The sequence below is a fragment of the Phyllobates terribilis genome, unplaced genomic scaffold (assembly GCF_046119375.1).
Source record: "Phyllobates terribilis strain yellow unplaced genomic scaffold, ASM4611937v1 Scaffold_5__5_contigs__length_657084704, whole genome shotgun sequence".
Lineage (NCBI taxonomy): Eukaryota > Metazoa > Chordata > Amphibia > Anura > Dendrobatidae > Phyllobates > Phyllobates terribilis.
In genome coordinates, this window is record NW_027362765.1 from 450,218,498 (window position 1) to 450,240,498 (window position 22,001).

At 40.3% G+C, this 22,001-nt stretch overlaps 1 protein-coding gene across 2 annotated transcripts in view; it reads right to left on the reverse strand.

The window, feature by feature from the left end:
* Positions 1-1,530: 1,530 nt before the first annotated feature.
* The window catches only part of BORCS7 (BLOC-1 related complex subunit 7), a 106,702-nt gene continuing 86,231 nt past the window's right edge, over positions 1,531-22,001 (reverse strand). For both annotated transcript variants that reach the window (XM_073685315.1, XM_073685313.1), the window contains 5 exons: positions 19,022-19,103; positions 16,045-16,176; positions 9,256-9,398; positions 6,417-6,542; positions 1,531-2,257 (listed from right to left, as the gene is read on the reverse strand). In XM_073685315.1, coding sequence (XP_073541416.1) covers positions 2,159-2,257; positions 6,417-6,542; positions 9,256-9,398; positions 16,045-16,176; positions 19,022-19,103 — 582 coding nt within the window. In that variant the 3' untranslated portion in view covers positions 1,531-2,158. The remainder of the gene's footprint in view (positions 2,258-6,416; positions 6,543-9,255; positions 9,399-16,044; positions 16,177-19,021; positions 19,104-22,001) is intronic.

A 22,001-nucleotide genomic window follows, 5' to 3' on the forward strand; every position in this document is an offset into this window, starting at 1 on the left:
AGCAGAGTCCCTGCTCTGCGATGGGGCAAAGTGGGGCGATGCTGCCGGCCCTGGGTGGGAGGAGGGGGTGTCCCAGCTGTGAGAGGCCCTGGCTGGAAGGAGGGGTGTCGGCAGTGAGGCAGAGTGGAGTGCATTGATTTTCCGGCGGTGGGCTTCAGGAAGATGACCGCCTCCGGTGGCACATGTGCAGATTGAGATCAACTCTCAGTCGATGTATGTAAAATAATCTCTGGAGGCAGAGTTATCTTCCAGACAACATCCTCACCAGAGCCTGGAAGAGCTCATTTACATAAAGTGATAAAAGATGATTTCTCAACAACAAGGCATCTGATATGAGGCATACAGCAGTCTATAGCCTGTGCCCATATTAATATTTTAGGTAGGTCAAATGTGGTGACAGATTCCCTTTAATAACCTTGGTCGCTCTTCTCTGCACCGGCTCTAGTTCAGTTATGTCCTTCTTATACACCAGAGACCAAAATTGTAAATGGTATTCTAAGTGTGGCCTCCTTAGTGATCTGTATAGACGCAAAGCTATGTTCTTATTATGAGCTTCTAGGCCATTATTTTGTTAGCCTTGGCAGCAGCTGCCTAACACCGGTTACTAAAGGTACATTTGCCACCACCCATACACCAAAGTCTTTCAGTGACGGTTTTATGCAGTGTTTTACAATTTAGTACATAATTATGCATTTTATTTCCTCTGCCCAAGTGCATAACCATACATTTATCTACATTCAACTTCAATTGTCATTTCTTAGTCCAAACCTCCAGCTTATGAAAACCCCTCTGTAACATTAAATTATCCTCCTCCGTGTTGATTATTACCCAGCAGAGTTTAGTAGCATCTGCAAATATTGAAATTCTACTTTGTATGCCCTCTACCAGGTCCATCTTTATTCTGAGGCTATAATAGTCCCCAATCCTTACACTTCTTTTGTATTCCATTGGCTCCTATGGGAAAATGTATTTTAATTTTCAAAAAAGATATCTTGCATGAACTTTTTATAGTAGATAAAAGTTGGAAACATTGTTATTGAAATTATTAAATAAGAACAACAAAGAAACAGTCAATATTAATTAAGACTTGGTTGTGACCTATTATTATCCCACCAGTAGAGATCTCAATAAAAAAATTCTTTACTTCCATTAAAAAAAAGAAAAACAGGATTAAATCTGAAAAGACAGGTCAAACTTAAAGCGAACCTGTCAGCTCTACAGTCTCCTGATTTAATACTGTAAATGCTTTTACTTAATCGAAGTTCTGCCGTTCTTCTGTTATTCCACCTGGAAAATCTAGAAATCTACTGACAACTGGGTATTACTATTCCGCTTGCTAACAGGGTGCGGGCTTACAAAGTCTGACAATGTCCAATCTGCAGGGACATAACCCATTGACAAGGGGAGTAATAACACCAAATTGTCTATTTATACATTTTTATAACGGAACAACGGTACAGAGCTGTAAGAGAAAAAGTTCCAGAATTGCTCTTTTTGGAGGGAATTAAAGCATTTACAAAAACAGACATGTCAGGTTCTCTATAGATATTTTAATAGGAGGGTTTCAAAGGTTTTAAGGTACATTGGTGAATATATTAAAAGGAACCAACATTATTTTACAATGTTATTGACCTGCAGATATGGAGTTAATAGCGTTCTGACACCACTCGGCCACCTAACTGAGAGCCCCACTGCCAGGAGGAAATTAACTTTATTCCTCCATGGCAGCCTCACCCTTTCAGTCATAAGGGCGGCACCGACACGGTTTTAGTCACCGATCTGTGCATAGAGAGCAGTGGCTGTAACCAAGCCTGTGGCAATGACTGACAGACAGGCCTAATGCAGAGCCCGCTGTCAGTCAGTGCTAGCGGCGGTGCCAGAACACTATTTACCTGCAGATTAACCCCATATCTGCAGGTTAGTAGTGTTATTTTACATTACAGATTCCCTTTAAATGCATAAAATGTCCCAAAAGTAAGGCAAATATCAAAAGTCACTCGCTATTTTCCAGTTACTAGTTATTTAGGAATAAAAATAAAAAAAGTACTAAGAGCGGTCATTTCATCTATAATATTTTCTGAAAATTTGTATTATAAATATCATTACAATTAATAGGACTAAATGATCCATCATTTCCACGCCTTTTTATGAATTCTTCCTAGCAACATCCTTTTGGTCCACAGCAGCTGTTGTGACTAGACGGTAAGGGCTGTTTGTTCTGCTCTTCTGCCAGTTGAAATGGATCCTTGATGGTTTCCTAAATGGACAATGCATGAAACAAAAATGAAAAAAAGAAGAAAAAAGTTTTGTTTTTTTTCAATTATTACAGAAAAAATAAATGGGCCCTCACATTGCATTAATGCTAATCTGCATTGGCCTCTAAGTATAAGTAAAAGCCCCCCACAGGTGTACCGGGTTACAATTTCCATCACAACATGCTTACAGCTACAGGCACAATCTTATTACCTAAGTTTAAGTCGCTTATACCAGTTGTATTACTTTTATATTTTTATTGTTTAGTGTTTAATTTCATTTGCCCTCCTATAATAAAAGGGTTAAATACTATTTTCCTAGTTTTTATTAAAACTGAATTGCACATGTCACCAGCAATAGTAGCCATTTCTGTCCCCACGCTTCAAGTCTTGCAATATTGCGCTCCCCCAAAAAACATGACGACAAAATAAGTCTTGAGGATTAAAAAAAACAAACACGTACTTATAGACAAATGCTAATTACTTATTATAATACCAGGGCTTCCATAAACATGTAGTTAGTTAGGGACAATCTGTGGACCCCAAAGATCAGCGGAATAAAGAAGGCCATATACAGCAGTGCCCAATGCAGCACATGTGTGCAAAATTATATTTGGGACTCCAGCTGAGTCCTGTTCAGATAAATAGGGCTGAACTGCAGTACCAGATGTAGCCACACAGACGAGAGTGGCGCTGAGTTGGGTACTGCAATGAAAGCACAGACCTCCAGCAGTGTTCCAGCCATTAATAACTACACCCATCAATACCCTTTAATGGAGTATTGCTATCATAAAACATGTTTTGTCCTTTAGAAGTTCATTTTCCATCAAGCGGTCTGGCACAAAGCAAGGTCAGAGTACGATACTGCATATTTACAAGGAACATTCCTTTCTTGTGTGTTAGTACGCACAGTTCTTCTTTTCTATAGACCTCGATATTCCAAGAGTATAAAAAAAAAAAGAAATCGCACATCTGCCGAATTTTTACTGTTATCATTTATTGCAGAACTCAGAAAGTAATAATTGTGACTTGTTTCAGGGCCCATTCTGTACAATACACAATGGGGCAGATTTATGTATCCTGCCCAATATTTAGACAGGGCAAACTTAGATTAGACAGTCTGAAAAGGTTTCAAACTTATCACTGTAGCTCATGCTAGATAATAACTTTAGTGCACCAGAAGCCACCTGCTTTATTTTAAAGGGGCTGTCCAGGACTAAGGATAGGTCATCAATTTCTGATTGGTGGGGGTGCGACACCTGGCACCCCCACTGATCAGCTGTTCCCGATGTCGGAGGCGGCCTGTTCTGTTGCGGAGCTGCACTGCACAGCTTCGCTGACGGAATAGTGGCCGTGACCGGATACTGCACATCCGCCCCCTATTGATTTGAATACGTGGCGGATGTGCAGTATCAGGTCATGGCCACTATTCCATCAGCGAAGCTGTGCAGTGCACCTCCGCAACAGAATAGGCCACCTCCGACACCCGGAACAGCTGATCAGTGGGGGTGCCAGGTGTCGCACCCCTACCAATCATTGATGACCTATCCTAAGGATAGGCAATCAACGTTTACCCCTTCACAATGGGGCCAGTTTCCATTTTTACATTTTTGTTTATTCCTTCCCTTTTTCCCAGAGCCATAACTCTCTTTTTTCTGTCCACAGATATGTATGAGGGCTGAAATTGTCAAAAAAAGTGCAAATTCTGGCATTGTTTTTGGGGAATTTTTTATGGCGTACATTTTGTGGTAAAAATTACCTTCCAATATGATTTTGCTAATCAGTAGGATTACGGCGATACCAAACATGTCCAGTTTATTATTTTCATAGTGAAAAAAAATCAGAAGATTGCAAAAAAAAAAATTTTCTGGTTATGCCGCCATTTTCCGAGACCCATAACCAGGACTGTGGAGCTGGTAAGCCAAACCTCCGACTCGGACTCCTCAATTTCCCTGACTCCCAACTCCACAGCCCTACCTCACTACTAAGCGTGTACATAAAGTGCAGTACAGATTCATCTCACCTAAAAGCCGAGATCTGTAGATCAGGAACAGAACAGACATTTATAGGACATGTCACAACTTCCCCAAATTCTTATGAAAACATTTAGAGCACATCCTGCATTGTACTACTGTACCAATTTATTATATATTTTAGGAGTCAGAGTCGGTCCATTTAATACTGACTCCACGACTCCGACTCCACAGCGCTGCCCGTAACGTCTTTATTTTTCAGTTGATAGATCAAAATGACAGCTTACTTTTTTCAGGACAAGACCATGTTTTTATTGATACCATTTTGGGATAGATGTGACGTTTTGATCGCTTGTTACAGCATTTTTTATGGAACTGTAGCTACCGAAAAACGTAATTTTGTCATTCTTGAATCTTTTTCGTTTACCAATCGGGTTAATTATTTTCATATTTTTATAGATAAGACTTTTCTGAACTCGGCAATACCAAATTTTTTAGCATTCTTTTAATTTCTTTATTTTTAATGGGGCAAAAGGGGTGTGATTTAAACTTATATTTTTTTTGTTATAGCAACCCATTAGTGACTCAAGATCACGTCACGGGCACAGATGGGCGCATGGAATGATGCGCCCCCATACTGGTGAGTGTTAAATGTCACTGTCAGAGTTTGACAGCAGCATTTAACAGGTTAACAAGCACAAGCGAGCGGAGCTCCATTTTACCCACAATTGTTGTAAAATACAGCCATGATCTGCCGGGTATGGGGCGGGTTCTTCCCGTGAGACAGCTTCTGACTTGAGCTGCACATGTATGGCGGATATCTTGAAAGGGTTAAAGGGACTCTGTCAGCACAGAATGACTGTTCAAACCAAGAGCAGGAGCTCGGTGCTTCGCAGCGGGGCCAATCATTTAAATCCACCTTCCCACCTGCTTTTTTTTCCCATCTATCTCCTCCCTTCTCTGGCTCTATGAAGCCAGAGCTGTCAATCAAAGAAGAGGAGAGGAGGTGGAGATAGAGAGAAAATAAGCAGGTGGGAAGGTGTATTTAAATTATCGGCTCCGCTGTGAAGCACCGAGAGGCAGTACTTAGTTTGAACAGTCATCCTGTGCTGACAGAGTCCCTTTAAAGTCCCGAACAACCCCTTTAGGACCAAATTTTGCATCAAAATTTTGTTGCACATTAGCATATCTTAAGCTATGATTCCATTCCAGTTAAAGGAAACCTGTCATGCCCGAAAACACTATTAACCTTCAAATATGGGGTTAATCGGCAGGTTAATAGCGTTCTAAAGCTGTGCAGCTGCCTCACTTAAAGTCCAGCTACTGGGAGAAAATGAACTTACTTCATCACTGCAGCCTCCAACTTTCAGTCATAAAGGAGCAGGAGGCAGGCCTTCATTCACGGCTCAGTATATAGTGAGTGGCGGCTGTAAGCACGCCCTGGCACTGACTGACAGCCACCTCTGTACTGATGAACTGAATAAAGTTAATTTCCTCCCAGCAGCCAGTTTTTCAGTGTGGCGGCGGAGACAAAATCAGAGAGGCAGAGCTGCACTCACATCTGCCACAGTGTCCATCACCCAAGATCCAGGACGTCTTCAGAGGGGATGATGATGCAAGAAACTAGTGACCGCAGCGCTGTCCCCTGTGACGTCCTGTTCCAGGAGGGGTGATGGACGCTGCATGAGTGAGTGCAGCCCCAGCTTCCAGTCATGTCACATTTGAGACTCCTCTCTCAAAAGAAACGTCACAGGAAGTACAGTAAAAAAGCAACATACATTTAAGGATTAGCTAGATAGGGAATAGTGTAGAGTGTTGTGTAATAAAGAAAATGACAAAAGTACTTAGAGTGTAAGGAGAGATATTTCGAAAATACATTTTAGGTGCCGACCAACCCTTTAACCTGTGAATGTAAACAAGGGTTTTCTCATTCACTGTTATGAAGACAATATGTTATATTGTAGTAAACTTTTCAGTTAAAGAAGCACTTTCATTAAGTTTTATTAATTTTATATTATATTTTATTAATTGTTTATATTAATACACCCACACCACATGCACACAAATGCATATAACGAATACAAAACTTAATGGGAGTGCTTCTTTAAAATGTTAAGAATTATCTAAATAAAACTGGAACCATTGTACAAGAAAAGGTCTACACTAAGCAATAAAGAAAACTATAGCTCACCTTTTGAGAGCAGCATTGTGTGGGAGAGTTTCCTTTTCCCACAGGCTGAAATAAAAATTCATCTGAAAACCTGGAAGATTTCAAGATGCTCCACACGTCTTCATCCACCGCTGTAGCTTCTCCTTCCTAAAAGGAATAATAAATGGCATAATTTTCACATTATCAAAGAATGATTAAGTCAAAGATTTTTGGGGTTTTTAAACACCACTCAGAATAATTAACATGGATTTTTTTTTCTAAAGGTTGATAAAAAAAAATGTTGGTGTTGTCATTATTGTAAGTTTTATTACTTTGGTTTGTTTTTTCTTTAAAAAAAAAAAAACTGTTTTGGTCAAAGTTTTTTTTTTGCGGAGACCCTTTTTTTTGTATTTTTGCATTAGAAAGAATTTTATGGGGGCTTATTTTTTTGTGAGACATTTCTAAGTACCGTACATACAACTTTTTGAGCACTTTTTTTCCTTAATTTTTTGTTGTTGTTGAAGAAACAAACTAAAAACAGCAATTCTGCCATAATTTTTTTTTATATTTTTGGAATTCACCATGTAGAATAAATAAAGGTATAGTTTTATAATATCGATCGCATTACACTAATGCCCAACTTATACTTTCTTTATTACTACTTTTACGTGAGAAAAAATTACTTAAAAAAAATATATAATTTTTGGGGGGGTCATCATATTCTGAGAGCCATTTTGGAATACATACGACTCTTTGATCATTTTTCTTATTTCATTTTATCTGAAGTTTGATGAACAAAAAAGGCAATTCTGGCATAGCTTTTTTTTGTGGCTTTCACCACATAATTGTATTGTTGTGGTCATTATGGATTCATTGATTCCATTTATGTACAGTATATTTGGGGGAATGTGTTTGCTTTTTTATTCAACTTTTTTTTTACGATGAAATAGGATTCCATTTATTTTTTTAAACACATTTATATATATATATATATATATATATATATAAATTTTTTTTTTTACAATATTTATTAGTTCCACAAAGGAACTTAAACATGTGATCCAGGTACAGTGTTGCATGATGTCACCTCGATATGATGTCACTCAACAGTGTTCCCAGAACTCTAGTTTGTACCACAAAAATAGCCTTTTTCCAAGTGAGCGCTACCGGCCGGACACTCCTCATAATATCAGGTTATTCACTTTTTCTTCCAACCTTGTTTCTCGATGTGCAGTGAACTAAAAATATTCTCCTAAAAATTCAATAGGCGCCATTAAAAGTACAAGCTGAAGTTGAATATCATATTGAAGTTAGTGCTTTTAGTTAGTAGACTTTTATCTAAGTGTTGGATGTGAGAAATATCTTTTAGCAATTATTTAAATACCTAAAATATTGATTTTTGTCACATATGCGCAAATTGTCTTTACATATACTTTAATCCATCAAACACGCAACGTAATTAAAATGTATAATGTGTTCTATTTATGCAACATTAGAACAATAGATAGAACAATCAATACATAGAAGTGCTCAGAGTGGTTTTATTTTAACTTGGATGAATAATTTTGATAGCAACTGTAGGTCTTGGGGGTCCTTCAGACGTCCGGTTTTCACTTACAAGAAAAACTGTCCTAGTTTTATCAGTGATTTTGTTCAGAGCAACATCCGAGTTTCATCAGTTTCTCTCGGATGAGAAAAAAAAAAGTTTCTTTACCTTCTCCTATCTAGCAGTCCGTGAAAAAAAATCGGACATGTGAACAGCCCTAGATTACACTAGGTAAGCGTTCTATCCCTAAAGTACAGGACTAGAACATGTTCACAAAAAACAAACATCTGAATAAGCCCGCCTAATAAAAATTATCTTTTTCTTTTCTTGTAGTCTAAGGGGTAACGTTTCTCCTTGTGGAGAGAGACAAGTCAGGCCTGGCATGTCAGAGTAAGGAGACTTAGAAGCCATGCATGCTCCTCTGGGAAATTAAATGTGTCTTTTCAGAGAAGAAGAGGACTAGAACCCCTAGCGCCACCTATTGGAAGCAGTGATCCTAAAAGTCAATCAAAAGCACAAAGTGGGAAGGCACCTCCAGTTAAAACAATCTTCAAACTTTATTGAATATCAAAAAGGAAAGTAAACATTTCCACATGCTGGTGGTAAAAACACTCTTGAGAGTGTTTTTACCGACAACATGTGGAAAATTTTTACTCTCGTTTTTCATATGAAATAAAGTTTGAAGATTGTTTTAACTGGAGGAGCCTTCCCACTTTGTGCTTTTGATGGATTTCTCTGCGGGTCAGCAGTTTTGGATAGGACACTCCACTGAGATGAAGCAGGCATGAGATGATACAGTACAGTGAGAATTTTTTCAAGCCTAAAAGTCAATACCAACTATTTAACAAGCCTTGTAATATGACTTAGCATAAAAGCCAAACCAGAATTTCAAATTGGAGACACGGTGTTTCAGGGTGTTGCCCCTCATCAGTGCAAAGTATGAGATCTGATATGGCTATGTGAGATGCTCAGGACTGAGGTCTAAGGGGTAACGTTTCTCCTTGTGGAGAGTGACAAGCCAAGCCTAGCATGTCAGAGTGAAGAGACTTATAAAGCTATGCATGCTCCTCTGGGAAAAACTTGGCTTGTCACTCTTCACCTAGGACAACATCTGCAATCAGTTTGTATCTTCTCCCCGTGTTTGCATGGGTTTCCTCCGGTATCCTCTCACACTTCAAAGTCATACTGATAGGAAATCTAGATTGTGAGCCCCAATGGGGACAGTGCTGATCGTGTCTGTGAAGAACTGTAATACAGCCGTTCCGTAATAAACTAAACTGATATTAAAACTCCATATTTTTATATGGTAAAAAAAATATGACAATTATATGATACCTTGAATGTGAAGTTTGTATCAAACTGAAACTCATTCTCACAGCCGGCGATTCCTCCGTTGTAAATAACCATGCCCTTCAGTTTTACACAGTTCCGGGGAAGCTTGAAGAGGCGAAATGTGGCAGAAAGAAACTTTAGGTCACCTAAAAAAAAAAAAAAAAACACACATTAGGTTCCCATACATACAGAATGGATAACAGATTGTTACTAAGAAAATCACGTGCTGAGCAGTTTTACTGTATTTTCTATCCCAAATACCAAACGTCATTACTTTATAAATACATACAGTCCTGAGAAACACGATGTACGTTCTCTTTGAATTCTATGGCTTTATGTATCAGGATATAATACAATTTGGTCCTTAGCAGGTCTTAAAATTAACTAAATACAACCTCAGATGAACAACAACATATCACAAATTACACCGTGTCATCATTTAATTAACCAAATCTAGGCCAGAATGGAGAAATACTGTGTGAAAAATTAAGTACACCCAATGGATCAATATCTTGTAGAACCACTTCCAGCAGCAAGAACTTGAAGTTCGTGTTTTCTATATGACTTTCTCAGTCTCTCACATCATTCTGGAGAAATTTCAGTACACTTTCCTTTAAAATGTCGTTTAAGTTCATTGGGGTTTGTGGACATTCGTTTATGTGCAGCTTTCTTTAGGTCCCAACATAGCATTTCAATTGGGTTGAGGTGTGGACATTGACTTTGCCATTCAAAGACCTTCATTCTTTTCTTTTTCAGCTGTTATTATGTTCAATTTGTGCTGTGCTTGGGGTCAATGTCCTCATTTTGAAAGTCCCAGTTTCAGCAAATCTTTTGCTTTTGGGTAGATGGCCTCACATTTGACTCCAGAAAATTTCATGGTCGACTCAATGACTGCAAGGTGCCCAGCTCCTGTGGCTGCAAAACAAGCCCAAATAATCACCCCTCTACCACAATGCTTGACCGTTTGTATGATGTGTTTGTGCTGATATGCCATATTTGGTTTTTGGCAGTTGTGGTGCAGGTCATTATGGCAAAAATATCTCCATTGTGGTTTCATCTGTCGTGGTCTGTTCAGATGCAATTTTTCAAACTTTAGCAGTATGTTCTTCTTAAAAAGAATAGATTTTCTCCTAGTAACCTTTCCAAACAAGCTACATCTGTTCAAGTTTATTATAATACAATTAGAAAAAAGACTGAACATTTAACATACTGAGACCTTTAGACTCTGAGCTGTAGCTCTTGGTATTTTTTGCAGTTTCTCTCAGCATTGTACGGTCTAACTTTGGAGTCAATTTGCTGGGATGTCCACTCCTGGGAATATTGTCACCTGTGTTGAATGTTTTCCATTTACGAACAATCTTTCTCACTGTAGAATGATGGACTCTAATTTGTTTGAAAATGGCCCTGTAACCCTTCGAAGATTGAAGGGCATCACAATTGCTCCTCTAAAATCATTGCTGATGTCTTTCCTTTTTTGGCATTGTATTATCACATACCTGAATTATCCAGACCAGCAAACTGCAGAAACTTTTGCTTTTATAGAAGTGGTCACACTTGTTGATGAATAATTAATCAAGGGCATTTGATTAGCAATACCTGGCTGCTACTTACACTCTTAATGCAGTGAGTACGTACTTATTTAACAAAAACAAGACCAAAATGCAAAACCAGTGTATGAAATAATTACACAGTTTAAATTAGTCATGTGTTGTTCTAAGACCTTCTAAGGACCAGATGTTTTTTTATATCCTATGTGACAAAGTCACTGGTAAAGTGTGTGACAAAGTCACTCGTAAAATGCTGTAGGGGAGATATGTTTCCCTGAGGCAGTTAGCCTCAGTGTACTAAAACCATTAAGTATCCTACAGCATGTTGTTTGGTGAGAGAGGTTAAGTTCATTTGTAAAAGGGAGTGTTTTTGTGATTGACCATTGTGAAGGGCGGGAAGTCATTCACCATATCTCCACCTCAAGGTGTGGTCTGGGGGAGTTTAAATACTCGGCCAGCTGAGGCATTCAGAGGTCAGTGTCTGGAAGAAGCATACTCCAGAGAGGAGCTTGTGTGTGGGTTCTGTGCTAATCTGAACCCTGTGTTTGCTGGACTGAGCGGGTGGATCCCCGCTACCATAAGGACTGTGTTTGGTATCACCTCTTTGTTTTGTTTTCCTGTTTTTGCCCTATGGGCCGTGTTTGTTTTACTTCCCATGGTTTATGCTGCCTAATAAATCTGGGAAGAATTTAAAGAGATTTAGGATGTGCAATTTTTGAGCCACTTGGTTCAGTCCAAGTTCCATCCTGAGCACTGCCCAGCACCAGGGGCGAACAGTGAAGGAACATCTGATTGAACTGTGAAGGCTGTAGCCCATCAGCAGCCGCTGGTATGTTATGTGGGCAATACAGCCTAACACTGTAACATGACTGTTGAGAAATAGCGCTCTGACCTTGCTGGAACAGCACAGAGTACGTGCTTTTCTAATTTTTGGGGGGGCGCTCTAGCATTTACAAAGGGGTTGTCCAATAGGGGACAACCCCTCTAATGTTGGCCAAACCAATTGATTTTGGTGGGACAGGCTAATCATCTAATATGTACAGTATTTCACAAAAGTGAGTACACCCCTCACATTTTTGTAAATATTGTATTCTGTCTTTTCATGGAACAACACTGAAGACATGACACTTTGAAACAATATAAAGTAGTCAGTGTACAGCTTGTATAACAGTGTAAATTTGGGTGTGCCCTCTAAATAACTCAACACACTCCCATTAATGTCTAAACTGCTGCAACAAATGTGAGTACACCCCTAAGTGAAAATGGCCAAATTGTCCCCAATTAGCCATCACACTCCTCCAATCCCCCGGTGACGTGTGACTCATTAGTGTTACAAGGACTCAGGTGTGAATGGGGAGCAGGTGTGGTAAATTTGGTGCTATCGCTCTCACACTCTCATACTGGTCACTGGAGGTTCATCATGCCACCTCATGGGAAAAAACCCTCTGAGGATCTGAAAAAAAGAACTGCTGCTCTACATAAAGAAGGCCTAGGCTATAAGAAGATTGTCAACACCCTGAAACTGAGCTGCAGCACGCTGCCAAGATCATACAGCGGTTTAACAGGACAGGTTCTACTCAGAACTGGCCTCGTCATGGTCAACCAAAGAAGGTGAGTGCATGCGCTCAGCGTCAAATCCAGAGAATGTCTTTTCAGAATAGATGTATGAGTGCTGCCAGCATTGCTGCAGAGGTTACAGGTGGGGGGTCAGCCTGTCAGTGCTCAGACCAAACGTAGCACATTGCATCAAACTGGTCTGCATGGCTGTCATCCCAGAAAGAAGCCTCTTCTAAAGATGATGCACAAGAAAGCCCGCAAACACTTTGCTGAAGACTAGCAGACTAAGGACATGGATTACTGGAACCATGTTCTGTGGTCTGATGAGACCAAGGTAAACTTATTTGGTTCAGATGGTATCAAGAGTGTGTGGCGGCAACCAGGTGAGGAGTACAAAGACAAGTGTATCTTGCCTACAGTCAAGCATGGTGGTGGGAGTGTCATGGTTTGGGGCTGCATGAATGCTGCCAGATGTGGGGAACTACAGTTCATTGAGGGAACCATGAATGCCAACATGTACTGTGACATACTGAAGCAGAGCATGATCCCCTCCCTTTCGAAACTGGACTGCAGGACCGTATTCCAACAGGATAACGACCCAAACTCCCCTCCAAGACGACTACTGCTTTGCTAAAGAAGGTAAAGGTGCTGGACTGGCTGAGCATGTCTCCAGACTTAAACCCTATTGAGTATCTGTGGGCCATCCTCAAACGGAAGGTGGAGTTGAGTATCTGTGGGCCATCCTCAAACGGAAGGTGGAGGAGCGCAAGGTCTCCAACACCCACCAGCTCCATGATGTCATCATGGAGGAGTGGAGGAGGATTCCAGTGGCGACCTGTGACGCTCTAGTGAACTCCATACCCAAGAGAGTTAAGGCAGTGCTTGAAAATAATGGTGGCCACACAAAATATTGACATTTTGGGCTGTACTCACTTTTGTGACATACTGTATATTTGAAGAAATAAGGATGGAATTGTTAGAATCATTTTACTAATGATAAAGGCACTGTGATGTTCAAGTGAAGAAACAAGCGGGTGGGAAGGAAGGGAGTGTCAATAAGTACCAAGCAAGCACAGAATGTATCTGGATGTTGTTAATGATGATTGCGGGTGTCAATAGGGTATAATGAGCAAGTGAAGGCGGTATGTTTGCCAATGAGTACTAAACAAGCAGCATGTGGTGGAAGTTATGGTCTGGGGTCAAATTTAGTGGGAACCTGGTCAAAAATTAGTTTTGGAGCCCTTAGTAATCTAGTTACTCCACTGCTCAGAGTCCTTTTTTCTGAAGCCCTGTTCTGACAATGGCAACAAATAAGGTATTGAACATCTTGTAATGCCAAAAGTTATACTTGCCAGAAATCTTAGTGGCCTGTGAGTCTTTTCTGGAATAATAACAGAAAAAGAACTCAACCCATTTTCTAATCATTTGCCAAATATATATAAAAAAATGCTATTCCATTATGTAGCGGAGTGTAATGTCTCAAGGTTACAGATGGCTTTCCGCATTGAAAACTCCATTTTTCCTTGCTCCTTACGTAAATCATTCAGATAACACATCAAGGTCTCTGGCTAGAGTGTGGGCTGCTGCAAGATACCAGATGGGAGTGAATTAAATAATATCGCCTAATCCAAAAAAAAAATAATATCCCATTGTTTGAAGTCACAAGATCAGGCGAATACAGCAAAATCTCAAGAAACCCATAAAGTGTACAATGAATAGAATCAATGAAAGGTAGTCTAATGGCCCCCATACACATTAAAGACGGCCAAAAACCCACCAATAATGCTGCCTATAAAAATATGAGAAAATATATTAATTTGTTACGAACATTGAAGCAGGTTACACAGACAATTAATAACACTTAAAAGTACCAAAAATGCATATTTCCTATTTGGGCTGGTAGGATACTTACGGGGGCTGGTCCCCAGACATGTAAAATATGAAAAACACTAGTTAATCATAATGCAATCATGCAATTCTCTAATAATTAATTGTTAATGTGTGATATAAGGAACAGACTGTCCACATATTTGCCCCCCCCTGAGGATAGTCAGTCCTCCTTCCATCTTCGAGTCTTACAAAGACTATTGCTTTATGTTATATATTTGTTCTTTTTGGTATAGGAATTTAGTTTAGCGTCCCTAGATATCAGACTATTTGTGGATTAGTGATATTATTGAATGTATGCCTTTTTTATTTTCTATTGATGACTATTTTACTATAGCAGCCATCTATATGAAATCTCACGTTGCTGGTCACATTAGTGCTGGGTTCACATGAGGGTAAGCAAAATTGTCTGTTTTACGTCCAGAGAAAAATGACGATATTTTATCCGTATGGCATCTGTGTGTCCATGTTCCATGTAAATACGGCATCCGTTATTAAAAGGGACATTTTAATAAACAGTAGAGGTCAAATTCAGTTTCCTAGCATTATAATGGTAATGTATCTGTGAAAAACACATGGATGGTGGGTGACCCGTATGTGATCCATTTTTTATGCACCCATTGATTTAAAATAGGCAAGTCTGATCTGGAATACGGATTAAAGTGCATTTATTGATTCTTTACAGATACGCACCATCAGTTCACGTGTAAAAACAATGTGAACTATCATATTGGCTTATATTGGTCAGTGTGCTGTCCGCATGCTCTCGGTTTTGCACGTAAACAGCACATGGACATATAATACGTTGGTCTGACTGAGCCCAAAGGCTAAGTTGATGGAAGAGTATAAAAAAACCTGATGATTTTCCACCTGTATGGCTTCTGTTTTTATACACCAGCAGTTACTGAAATTTACAATACCAAATACAAAGTCCTATATTAAAAAATTGCCTAATATCGTGAAAATCGGATGCAGTATGGTTATTCTCTATGGTTAAATATCTAAGCTACTGCAATGCCCTGCACATAGGGTAAGCAACATAGCGAATCAGAAGAACTATATTACATTTCTAATTGGATGTTTTTGCAACTATTATTATTATTATTATTACACCTACTGCATATTGGGATAGGATCTTGGAGATGGGAACACCCCTTTAAGGAAGCGAGTCTCATCCTAAAAGCAGAGAAGACTGGTTCATGTCGCATTTTTTTTTTTTTCAGTTGGACACTAGATCTAGTATTTTTCAAGGACAGCACTCAGACCGAAAATATGGTCATGTGAGCATAGCTTCACCGATATTTTCTTTACTGTAGTAAAGAATGAATGAAGTAAATGGAATGAATGGTGCTATAATAATAAATAATAATAATAATAATATACGGTATATATTTGGAGGTGTGGCTTTAACTTATATGGTTTGGGCCTGTTGGTGTATTTTTTGCTTTTAGGTGTTTTGTGTAACTTGTCCTAATGTTTATAATAAAGGACTTTTTATAAATTAATGTATTCTCATATCCGTATACTTTTGTGTGCCTCTATTTTCACCCTCTCGCTTTATTCATTTTTTTTCTTTGGTATGTTAAATTTGAGGGGAGACTGCAGCCAAAAACCAAAATTTGGTTATTGTTTGTGTTGTCCCAGTTGGTGGGCAGCTCGGCTTCAGGGCGGTGAGTTTGACCTCGCTGCACTATGACAACTATGAGCAGATGGGGACCTGTCTGTGTAAAAACAAAAAGCAAACCTGGTTTTCTAACCCCGAACAACCCCTTGAAGTTTGCATTTTTATGGGAAAACCTACCAATGATGTCCTCAAATTCTTTATTATTCACAGTGATAGAGCTGGAGGTGACGAGACGTGGTGGGCTAAATCCAATCTCCTCAGCAATCAGATAAAGGTCCTTCCAGGAAAGGGCTCCACTAATACATTCTCCTGAATAGACAAACAGAAGATTAAATAGCTGGAACTGGTTTCTATCACACCAGCTAAAAAAAGCAATGTCCTGTAGAAAAGGGTGTTTGTTAGTCTGTCAAAGCAAAAGCCACCGCCCCAATCCATAAATGCCCTCAGGGTTCTCCTAGTCTTAGCAGAAGACTCACTCAAGTCAGGAGACCTCTGAATTAGGGACGTAAATGAGAGAGCGGATGGCCCGACCACGGGCTTCAAGTCTTAAAGGGGATGTCCAATCATGCCATATTGTTGATCTATCCATAGATTAGATCATCAATATGAGATCGGTGGGAGTCTGCCTCTTGTAAACACTTTGAACATAGCTGCTCTTTTCTGCAGCACCTGAAAGCCGCTGCTACATTAAAACTGGTGGGGGGCCGGACGTAATAACAGCTGATTGATGTCGGACCCCACCGATCTCATCAATGTGGTATGACGGTGTGGTTAAGACTCACAGTTTGGTTACGCAAGACTGGTTTCACGCATCTGACCTTCACAGTCCATGTGGACATATAAAAGGTTGTCCACATGAGTGTCAGACATGAGAAGACTGCCTGATAGTTATAACCTGACAATGATCTCCAAGATCCTATCCCAATATGTAGTAGGTGTAATAATATTAACATATACCTCCAATTAGAAATGTAGTATAGTTCTTCTGATTCGCTATGTCCGCTTACCCCATGTACAGGGCATTGCAGTAGTTGGTTGCGACCATTCATATATTGATAGTTAGCTGTTAGTGGTCATAACCATAGATACCCAAGCTACTGTAATGCCCTGCACATGGGGTAAGTGACATAGCTTGTTAGAAGTACTATACTACATTTTTAATTGGAGCAATTTGCTAATATTATTTTACCTATTGGGATAGGATCTTGGAGATGGGCAAGAAAGATTAGCAGTACTGAATTCACCTATTTTTGTGAAAATTCATTTAGGTGAAATTAATAACAAAAGGGGGTCCAGTGTCCCCCTTTGGAATGTAGCTAAAGTGCGCTGTGACCAGTGCTTCATTCAAATGGTATGGAATCAGTGATCGCACAGGTGCACGACTGCTACATCCACCCAGGACTTCTCAGCATTAGCCGTGGATAGTTGATGTGACCAGGACTTGCTTCCTCCAAAACATTGCACATGGGAAAGCTGTTTTTTTTTTTTAAATGGAGCAAGGTGAAGGATCGGTCTAGTCACATGTTCCCCCAATGATGGCCATTTTGTGCAGGCTGTGAAGAAAGCTGCACTGACAAAATAATGTCCACAGCACATATGTTAAAATAAAGGTAATAAAAGTGGACAATCCTTTTAACCTTTCACTGCTTAAAAATGGCCTGCCAGAATGATATTCCAAAGCTTATTACATTCATACTTTGATTGTAGTATTTAGTTGGGACTAGTGATGAGCGAGTATGCTTTGTTAACCCTTTCGCCGAGGGACAGATTTAATACATGTGAGGAATGCTGGAAAAACAGGCATTCGTTACATGTATTAAATCTGTCAAACAGTTGCAAATCATGTTCACGGAGCGATGAAAACTTAAAGCCCGAGCACACTATAAATACTCAGTGCTCGCCCGAGTATACTCGGCGAGAGGGTTAACAAAACATACTCGCTCATCACTAGTTGGGACACTTTTGAGAACTAGATCCTTGAAGTTTAAACCTGTCTCCCCATTGCAGGCGCCATCATTGCCCTGGTTCGTCTTATTAAAAAGCATGCTCTGTAAGATCCCAACAACGTTGCGAGATCAATGGACCAGCTCCCGTTACATCATCAGGAGCTTACTGCACCTGCACCGCCCCTTCGGATGAGACGAACACGGGCTGACCTGTCAATCAAAGACCAGAGGCCAGCGGTGGGCGAGGAAAATGGAGAGAGCACGGTTGAGCTGGAAGGTTGGCAGTGTGGTTCTCAGCCCATCGAACCTCACGGATAAGATCTTCTGATATAAATCTAGAATATGTCAAAAGACAGATAACGCTGCTCCTAGAATATATCCAATGTTAGGACTGTATAATAGAAGTGTAACAGTCAATTGCTAAGCTTTAACCCTTTCCTGACATATGACATAATGATATCCATGTCAGGTGCATGCGGTGAACTCAAGAGCTGACTGCACTCCACACAAGGAAAGACCCGGCTGTATTATACAGCAAATACCTGCCTCTAACAGCAGCAACCAGAGCTAACCCAGATTACTGCTGTTTTAGCACTTAAATGCCGGTATTTATCTTCTGGCAACGGGATTTAAGTAGAGAGATCGCGGATGCAACTGTTCCAGAGGTCTTGCGGGGTAAACCCTTCAATCGCAGATTTCTGATGGGTTGCAATAGACAGAGGTGGCTTAGTTAATGCCCCCATCACTGTCATCGTTGTACTTTGATGAAGCTGGGCTTCATAACAGTTTATAATTTCTTCTATATGCTGCAACACTCGCTCTAACAAAATATAAAACTAATTAACCTGTATAGTTAACACCGGAAAGAGAAAAAGAATGAAATGTCAGAATTGCCGTTTTTCGGTTTCTGTTACAACTCAACATAGTATGTACGCCAAAATGTGATCAACCCAAAAATGTCAGCTCACCACACACATAACAAGGTCCAATGGCTATGTTGATGGAAATGTAAAGTTATGGCAGATAAAAAGAAAAAGGAAATTAAGTAAAAACGCAAAAACAAATACCGTAATTACCCAGTCAATGTACTGCAATTCCAGATATTGCTTTGGACACAAGTACCGGTTTATGGGTAAAAATCATTAATTTTTCTAATCTCAAATACCCCCCAATAAACTGATATCTGAGCATTGTTCACCTGCACTTACCCCAAAGCACTTTATTCTGCTTTAGTTCATCAGGAACCGGGTTGTTGGAATAAACATCACTAAAGTAAATCTCTCCACCGTCCTATAAAATAGAATGTTCTCTTTATGAGTTGTGACATTGAGGATCCAAGATACCCGATAGTACACACACAGAGATATCTTACATGGATTACGGCTATCTTAAACTGGAAATGTCTTATTGTGAATTACATGAATTATTGTGCCAATTAACTGTCGCATACATGTCGGTTTAAAGATGGCCACACTCTCCGATTCCCCTAATAATGGCTTATGGCCATAGCAGAGCCCTGTGCATGGTGGCCATACATCTTCCTTAGTACCGAACCATGCAGTTTTCTTGCACTGATATACAGGCTCCTTAGGACTTCAGTTTGTACAGATACAATGCCCCTTAGAAGCAATGCTACCTCCATACAAACACAGTTAGGCCCCATTCACACATCAGCATAAAACTGGTACTGGAGAAAACAGTACCGATATGAGTGTTTAGGATCAGTGTGCTGCCAGTGTTTTGGATCAGTGTGCCGCCAGTGTTTTGGATCAGTGTGCCGCCAGTGTTTTGGATCAGTGTGCCGCCAGTGTTTAGGATCAGTGTGCCGTCAGTGTTTAGGATCAGTGTGCCGTCAGTGTTTAGGATCAGTGTGCCGTCAGTGTTTAGGATCAGTGTGCCGTCAGTGTTTAGGATCAGTGTATCAGTGTGCCGTCAGTGTTTAGGATCAGTGTGCCATCAGTGTTTTGGATTAGTGTGCCATCAGTGTTTTGGATCAGTGTGTCATCAGTGTTTTGGATCAGTGTGTCATCAGTGTTTTGGATCAGTGTGCCATCAATGTTTTGGATCAGTGTGCCATCAGTGTTTTTCTGGTATAGCAAAAGAACAGCTTATGGACTGTACTCTGACGCCATCCCTGTGCTGTACGTCTTTTGCCCGGACATATAGACTTGTATTGGCCCTTGTCATCTGTGCTGCAAGAGAAAAAAGGACAAGTCTCCGTGTAGTTTACTTGGACACACAGTTCTGTGTAAAAACATGGAAATGTACACAGCAGCAATAATCAAAATAGGGATGTGTAGCATCTGTGAAAAAAATGGATGCCACACGTACTGCAAACACGGACATGTGAAAGAGGCCACTTTTACATGAAAAACCTTTGTAAGCCCCTGTATGAGACCAGAGGCATCTGGTTGTACAGAATGGGGCTCATGCACCTGTATGGCACTCAATTTACAACAGAGCCATAACACTGTCGTGTGCACTAGCCCTATAGGAATATGCAGTGGGTACGGAAAGTATTCAGACCCCTTTAAATTTTTCACTCTGTTTCATTGCAGCCATTTGGTAAATTCTAAAAGTTATTTTTTTTCTTTTTAAAGTACACTCTGCACCCCATCTTGACTGAAAAAAAAACTGAAATGTAGAATTTTTTGCAAATTTATTAAAAAAGAAAAACTAAAATATCACATGGTCATAAGTATTCAGACCCTTTGCTCAGACACTCATATTTAAGTCACATGCTGTCCATTTCCTTGTGATCCTCCTTGAGATGGTTCTACTCCTTCATTGGAGTCCAGCTGTGTTTAATTAAACTGATAGGACTTGATTTGGAAAGGCACACACCTGTCTATACAAGACCTCACAGCTCACAGTGCATGTCAGACCAAATGAGAATCATGAGCTCAAAGGAACTGCCCAAGGAGCTCAGAGACAAAATTGTGGCAAGGCACAGATCTGGACAAGGTTACAAAAGAATTTCTGCATTACTCAAGGTTCCTAAGAGCACAATGGCCTCCATAATCCTTAAATGGAAGAAGTTTGGGACCACCAGAAGTCTTCCTAGACCTGGCCGTCCAGCCAAACTGAGCAATCGTGGGAGAAGAGCCTTGGTGAGAGAGGTAAAGAAGAACCCCAAGATCACTGTGGCTGAGCACCAGAGATGCAGTAGGGAGATGGGAGAAAGTTCCACAAAGTCAACTATCACTGCAGCCCTCCCCCAGTCAGGCCTATATGGCAGAGTGGCCCGACGGAAGCCTCTCCTCAGTGCAAGACATGAAAGCCCGCATAGAGTTTGCTCAAAAACACATGAAGGACTCCCAGACTATGAGAAATAAGATTCTCTGGTCTGATGAGACGAAGATAGAACTTTTTGGTGATAATTCTAAGCGGTATGTGTGGAGAAAACCAGGCACTGCTCATCACCTGCCCAATACAATCCCAACAGTGAAACATGGTGGTGGCAGCATCATGCTATGGGGGTGTTTTTCAGGTGCAGGGACAGGACGACTGGTTGCATTTGAAGGAAACATGAATGCAGCCAAGTACAGAGATATCCTTGATGAAAACCTCTTCCAGAGTGGTCTGAACCTCAGACTTGGCCAAAGGTTCACCTTCCAACAAGACAATGAGCCTAAGCACACAGCTAAAATAACAAAGGAGTGGCTTCAGAACAACTCTGTGACCATTCTTGACGGGCCCAGCCAGAGCCCTGACCTAAACCCAATTGAGCATCTCTGGAGAGACCTGAAAATGGCTGTCCACCAACGTTCACCATCCAACCTGACGGAACAGGAGGGGATCTGCAAGGAAGAATGGCAGAGGATCCCCAAATCCAGGTGTGAAAAACGTGTTGCATCATTCCCAAGGAGACTCATGGCTGTACTAGCTGAAAAGGGTGCTTCTACTCAATACTGAGCAAAGGGTCTGAATACTTATGACCATGTGATATTTAAGTTTTTCTTTTTTAATACATTTGCAAAAATTTCTACATTTCTGTTTTTTTTCAGTCAAGATGGGGTGCAGAGTGCACTTTAATGAGAAAAAAAAATGAACTTTTTAGAATTTACCAAATGGCTGCGATGAAACAATGAGTGAAAAATGTAAAGGGGTCTGAATACTTTCCGTACCCACTGTAAGAAAACAGCAACGTCTGCAGGGACAGTCTTGTGTACTTGAAATTTCTCCTCC